General features: G+C 38.0%; 1 protein-coding gene across 1 annotated transcript; it reads right to left on the bottom strand.

Annotated features, from left to right (window-relative positions):
- Positions 1-3,842: 3,842 nt before the first annotated feature.
- On the bottom strand, positions 3,843-4,268 carry LOC145669955 (histone-lysine N-methyltransferase SETMAR-like). The gene has a single exon (XM_081738298.1). It carries the CDS (start codon positions 4,266-4,268, stop codon positions 3,843-3,845), a length of 426 nt encoding a protein of 141 aa, XP_081594424.1.
- Positions 4,269-7,004: the final 2,736 nt, after the last annotated feature.

The raw sequence follows: 7,004 nt of genomic DNA on the forward strand, positions 1-7,004 counted from the left end.
ATTCATGGTTTTCGTAAACAGATGTGCACGTACGTATATTTTCGTTATGCTTGGACAGTTTTTTTAAGAGGTTCCTCCCACGTAAGATTCATCAGAATCTCAGGGGAGGTTAAAAACTTTATTGAGCAGGAACGCACGTATTTAATATTTTAAACGTCGTTTTTATTTTTGATTTATAAAAAAATAATCTTATTTGAAGTCGCTGATCGCTTATTTATAGAATTTGTATTTAAACAAAAGGTTTGGTGAAACTGACAGTTCTCTGAATATTAGTGTCAAAATTTACGCCATAACAAACTGTATTATTAAACATTTGTACGAAATAAAACGTTACATATACTATTGTGTTCTAAAAATATACAGAAATAAATATGTATATACAAAGCACCTCAAACAAAGAAATTGCAACTTGACTATTTCAAGCAAGAAACAAAGTACTAGGCGTAGGTGAAGGCGATGTAGGGGTGTTACAGCTAGACTAGAAAACATATAAACCATAAAATTACATAATTTTCTTAATTTTCTTGATAAGTTTTCTCATTCCTATCCTGTGAACTAAAGAAGACAAAAGATAAATGTAAGTGAATGATTATGTGGAATTTGGTGGAATGAGAATGCGGGAGTACCCCGAGAAACTCACGGACACGATGTTATGCACCACAAACTCACTTGACCGAGAAGCGGACCAGTATCCCTTGCACCAGAGGTGAGCCTTCTGCCACTGAGCCACCGTGCTTCCTTGATTGGTTGAGAATCTATCATATTTTTAAATTTACTGCAGTCATTCTTAATCTTGTAATTCTGGAGGGGGGCCCTAAATATGTATATGTAATTATCCAAAGTTATGATTAAAATGAACAAAAATTTCAAAATCTGAGTGTAAAAATGTCCCGACAATGTCGCCCTGACATGGTAGGTGGATACTTTATTCTCTTGATCTAATACATTGTTGTAGATTGAACTAGAGTAAGTCTCATTGATGATACCGAGCCCGAGCCTAATGAGCTTAATGAATACTAGATTGAGTTAGAATGGGTCTCATTGAGGATAGCGAGCCCGAGCTTAATGAGCGCTAGATTGAGTTAGAATGAGTCTCGTTGAGGATAGCAAGTCCGAGCCGAATGAGCTTAATGAGCACTAGATTGAGTTAGAAGGAGATCATTGAGGATAGCTAGTCTGAGTACAATAAACGAAACGAGCACTAGATTGTACTAGAGGAAGTCTCATTGATGATACCAAGCCCGAGCCTAATGAGCTTAATGAGCGCTAGATTGAGCCGAAACGAGTTTCATTGAGAATAGCGAGCCCGAGCTTACTGTATATCTTTGTAACCGTTAATCGTTATTACGAACCTTCCATTCGTTAGTTAATTTGAAGTGCAACGTCCCGTTTTAGCACCGAGGCTACAGGGAATGCAGACCTCCAGAATGAAATGGGACCTGAACTACTTTAACGCTTTCAATGCTCTCCATTTGCGTAACTCGAGGGAGGTAAGCCTCCTAGATCATCGTGCCTCCCTTCTCGAGTTACATGCCTGCCTCTGTGGGAAAATTTTGTCTCAATATCTTATGTAGAAGGAAATGATAGAAATGATAACCTCTGTCGGTTCCCCTCCCTCATGATTTCGAATCCAGGTCTTGCCTCAAAGTTCGTCTTTTTTAAATCGTACTATTGGATTTTTGTATGCAGAATTAACACAAGCTACTGTAACCCTATATACTATTATTACATACTATTAATACTAAAAAGAATGCGTAATGAAATCGCTTTTTTATAATTTCATTCAACATTGCATTTATTTATTACTTTTATGTAAAACTTACCATATTTTAAGATTATTTTGTCCTATCGCCTGCAAGCTAAAATCCATTTCTGGAGACATTCCCCCTCTTTTTGGGGAAATCTAAAGTATTTTATATTAGTTCCCTTAGTTTTTCTGTAATAATTACTACAGCCGTACGCTGCACAGTTAGGCATTCTCGATATCATTTAAAAGAACAAAGTAACAAAGCATTTCCACTTGTCACTTAAAGCCGCGCCTTTTCCCGTTGTCTCTTGCAAACCAGATGACGTCACAGCCACGACAGCGCTCCAGGCGACATGCGCATGCAACCACCTTGTAGTCTTTCCACCATGGTCCAGCTCAAGTCTGCAGGTATCAATGGTGTCAACCAGGCTCTGTATCTGAATAAGAGTTTGATATAAACTCATATCCTGAGATTGAAAGCATTATTGGATCTGATCAATATATGAGAGATCTGCAGACCAGAAATATAGTAAAGCGATGAAGTTAAATGACTGGATGCATGCAAGAAGAAGACCAGTATCTCCTCTAGTATCAAGCGTTTCAGTCGAAGTGTCACGCAAATCTTCCAACAAATCAATTACTTGCTTCTGCTTTTGAACTCCATCGTCTCCTTTCCCGTTTCAGAACAATCTTTACGTGATTTTGCAGCACATTCCATCGGTGAGTAGATCTAGAGAAGAATACCAACAAACGTTCCATAGCTCCAAGCAAAGTGACCTCCAGAACGTTAATGTGCGCAGCATGTAAGCCATAAGGTTTAATTAATTATTGTTACAAGGAACGAAAATGGCCAAAGGACTTATATTCCGTATCAAAGTTTGAACTTCACAATATTGACCGGCCATTGCAGCCTGATTATCACAAGACTGGACTCTGCAATCTTAATATCAAGCCTATCACTTTGAAGTTTCTTCAGTATTTCAACAGAAATACTCTCAGAAGTCTTTCCTTCGACAGAGATGAAATCAATAAATGCTTCCCGAACTTGAACAGAATCACGTTGTATGTCAACAAATCGAATGATTTTTGACAACTGTTCCACATGAGAACAATCAGGAGTTGAATTAAATATAATGCTGAAGTATTTTGAATATTTGAACATCTGTTTTCTTATTGAACATTTTCTTCACTCTAAATTTGTGGACGGAAATGTAAATTCACGCCAAAAAAACAAGAGCAGAAATGGGGAAACCAGCTAAGCAAAAGGGTTTCTCTCGCTGAAAATTCGATTTGAAAAAGAAAACAGACAGAAGGAAAAAAGTGAATCAGCTACTATAGCGTCTGCCCCAAAGAGCTTTTAGTTAGCAACATAATGCTGGTACCCTAATGAAGCATTATACGAGGGCCATGCCGAAAGTTTTTAGCTCTGACCACAAGAAACATCGAACAAGAACAAAACATTTACAGTTTTTCAAAGTACTCTCCACGGACACGAATATACTTTTGCATCCTTTCAAACCACTTAGAAAACTGTTCATTCCACACACTTTCGTCTATATTGTCCACAGACTCCAAATAAGCACCTATCGCATTATCATCTGATGAAAAGCGACGTCCACGCCTGTGTTCCTTTACTTTGGGAAACACAAAAAAATCGCACAAGGCCAACTCCGGCAAATAGGGTGGATGTGGCAGCACTCTGACTCCTTCCTGGTTCAAAAAGTCTACAATTCTTGCAGCACTGTGGACAGTTGCATTGTCATGATGCAACAGAAGATGGCCGAGTTTTGATCTTGGATGTGGGCGTTCCATTTCTTGAACACAGTGGGAAGACAAACTGTTGAGTAACACTCATCATTCACGGTATGCCGATTGTCAAGTACAACAATCACAATATGTCCCTTCCGTCAGAAAAAAGACGCAATCATTTTCTTTCCAACACTCTGAGATCTCTTCACTTTGTTTGGAGGATCTTCATTCTCGAAGCACCACACTTGCGACTGCTGCTTGGTAAGCGGTTCATAATGATAAATCCACGTTTCCTCACCCGTGACGATGTTGTAAACATCACGACTTGCCCCTTGGTTGAATTTATTCAACATAAATTCACACCATTCCACCCTACCTCTTTTACCCTTTCCGTGAATAAATGGGGGACCCAACGAGAACACCTTTTCCTGAGATCCAAGTATTCATGCATAATTGTCTGCGCTGCTGTTGACCCAATGTTGAGAGTCGCTTCGATCTCCAGGAAAGATACATGGGGATCATCTTTCACCATTTGCCTCACAGCTTCGATGGTTTCGGGAGTCACTGTAGAGTTTAGCCGTCCGGAACGAGGTTCATCTTCAAGTGAATTACGTCCCCTTTTAAATTCTCTAAACCAATTTCCAACACTGGCTCGAGAAGGAGCAGATTCCCCGAAAGTATTCACAAAAGTTTCAAGGCACTGCTCCGCGGATAAGCCCTTCTTGTAATCGTAGTAAATCATAGCGCGAAAGTCACATCTTGCCAGCTCCATAGCTAACTAGACAATGTGTCACGCGCGCTTCCTTATCTCTCTTATCTCTGATCATGTTATCACAGACTCATGGTTGCCATTGATGGCTGAAAGTCTCAAAAGATCAGAGCGTCGAATGCAATAATCAAAATGTTGCTGCGATGTTGCGCTGCTAAAAACTTTCGGCATGACCCTCGTATACGTTGACCCCTTCTTTCTATCCTTCTCTTGAACTTATATATGAATAAACACTGTAAATAAATTAATAAACAGTGACATTTTAGGAAGCAGGCTAGCAGACGGGGCCCCATTACTTGCATCATAAAACCTTAGAATGCAAACAACACAATATACTTTGACTTTCTTTTGTTAAATTTTAATCTACATTCAGCTTTTTCCCTTAAACTTCTCTGAGGTTATTGAGTGAAACTTTTATTTTATTCATATTTTAATTCCCATACATTTTTTCTTTAATTTTCTTGGGAGCCCCAAGAAAGCGAAACGTTTGTTTTATTTCTTCACCTACATTCAGCCTTTTCCTTTAAATTTCTTTGGAGACCCCAAGGAGTATAAAGCGTTTACTTTATTTTTCCCCTATATTCAAAGCTTTTTCCTTTAAATTTCTTTCTGAGCCTCCAAGATAATGAAACTTTTATTTTATTTATTTTTAATCTACATTCACTTCTTTCTTTAAATTTCTTTGCGGGTCTCCAAGAGAGTGAGGCCCGAAGCTATAGCTTGTTTAGCTTATACGGAAGTCCGGTACTGATTAGCTATATTAGACATATTCTATTTCTGTCGTTTCATCCGTTATTTGATTTAATATTGATAGACAATTAATTGCGTTTACTTTTAGGGAAGGTGTGGATTATAAACCTTGAAAGCTTTTGTACGGTTCATGCTAACAAGTTTCCTTAGTAATTATTTTACCTACTGTCGGGGGCCCCCTACCAAGTGGGGCCCGGGGCGAGGGCACCGCTCGCCCCGCCCTTACGCCGCCACTGTGTAAATATACGTAAATTCCGCTAGTGAATTTTACGTATCCTAAGACATCGGGAAGTGAACGTTTCTACATTCATTCAGGCCCGTATTTAGGTAAGTATTATTCTGCGCTCGAGAACGCGGCGGCTGAATTTAGGGGGCGGCAAAATTTTTAAATTGTTTTAAAGATTCACTCGCTGTAATTACAATAGTTACTAATTAGCTAGCTTATCCGATTATTTTTAAATAGTCATTCTCTTCCACCCCTACCTCAAGGGGTAAGGACAAACTTCAACATAATGAAACATGATACCGTTAAACTCAGCGACCTCGAAAACTATGAATTCAACACTAATATCTGTCATTCTCGATTACTTTTAAAATCTCGCTCCCTCCCTGCGGATTGGAGTATGGCTTTGGAGTTGGATTATAACTGTCACTATTCATCTCAGCGACACCCAAAACTATGAATTCAACTCTAATATTGGTAGTTTTTGACTAATTTTAAAATGTCCCCATATTAATCTTACGGGAACTTTGCACCCCGGATCTCAACTCAGGTTTGACTTAGATACCTGAAAAAGGTGATTTGCATCATTACTCTGAGAGCCTTGAATCATGTTAAAATTTCATATTTCTACCCAGTCGCGGATCCAGGATATCATCAAGGGAGGAACTAAACCATAGTTTGCCGCTTTATCCAGTGTAAGGCAGGATTGAAACCCATTTTATCCAGTGTATACTTGAGTGGAAGGGAAGGGCTAAAGCTCCCTTGGATCCCCGCATGTTTTTACCTACTATGGTTCTCGAGTTGAAAAGCATAACAGAGAGGAAGCTTATCGTATTATTACTATTATTATTAAGTATTCTACCTTTTAATAGGTCCTGGGACGAATGAGGGTATTTTTTTCTTAATTTTCAGTTTGGGCCTGGAAATGTTATTTCCATGTATCTCGATTTTCAGCTTCCTCTTTTAGCTGCCAATATTTTCTTCTATTTTTCAAATCATCGATCACTTGTGTTCTTCTCCGTCCTATTTATTCGTCGCTTTCCTCCCATATTTCCTTCTATGCATATATGAAGAAGACATTTCCTTTGAAGATTTGTTCAATCCAATTGGATTTTCTACGAAGTATGATGGCTAGAAGCGTCCTCCTCTCTCCTATCCGTTTTAAAACATCTTCGTTTGTTATTTTTTCTGTTCATTTTATATTCAACATCTTCGTACAACATCACATTTCGAAGCCCTCTAAATACTTCTTCTCTGACTTCCGTAATGTCCCAGTCTCTGAACCATAAAGTCCAATACTTCATATATAGTACTTGACCAATTTCTACTTTAGTAAAATATTAAGGCTGCTAATTAGGAGTGACCTTTGGTAGTATAGAGCCCATAATGCCCTTCATGTGTTGCCAAACCCCTATGATTTAATTATCTGCTTTAAGGGATCTTATCCTATTATTGTTGGATATTTTATAAACTTTTACGCTATTTTGAGCGAATCTTATACCATTTATGAGGATTTTATATTATTCTATGCTAATTTTCTATTGTTCTTCGAGTATTTTATAACGATTTTCCCACATTTATATTGATTTTCAGTGTTGCCAGCTAAATGAAATTCTTAGGAAACATTTTGTTGATATACTTTGATATTAACCCCTTAATTATTTTAATTGAACGGGATATTATATCTTATGATATTATATGTGAAATATTAAATAGTTGGATTTAATTCTTTTCTTTCGTTGAAGGATTCAAAGCATAGGGTAACA

Source organism: Thermobia domestica, chromosome 14 (genome assembly GCF_964235325.1).
Source record: "Thermobia domestica chromosome 14, izTheDome1.hap1.1, whole genome shotgun sequence".
Classification (NCBI taxonomy): Eukaryota; Metazoa; Arthropoda; class Insecta; order Zygentoma; family Lepismatidae; genus Thermobia; species Thermobia domestica.

What these genes read in the sequence shown, in the direction of transcription:
- LOC145669955 (XM_081738298.1), bottom strand. Translation starts at nt 4,268, where the DNA reads ATGGAGCTGGCAAGATGTGACTTTCGCGCTATGATTTACTACGATTAC.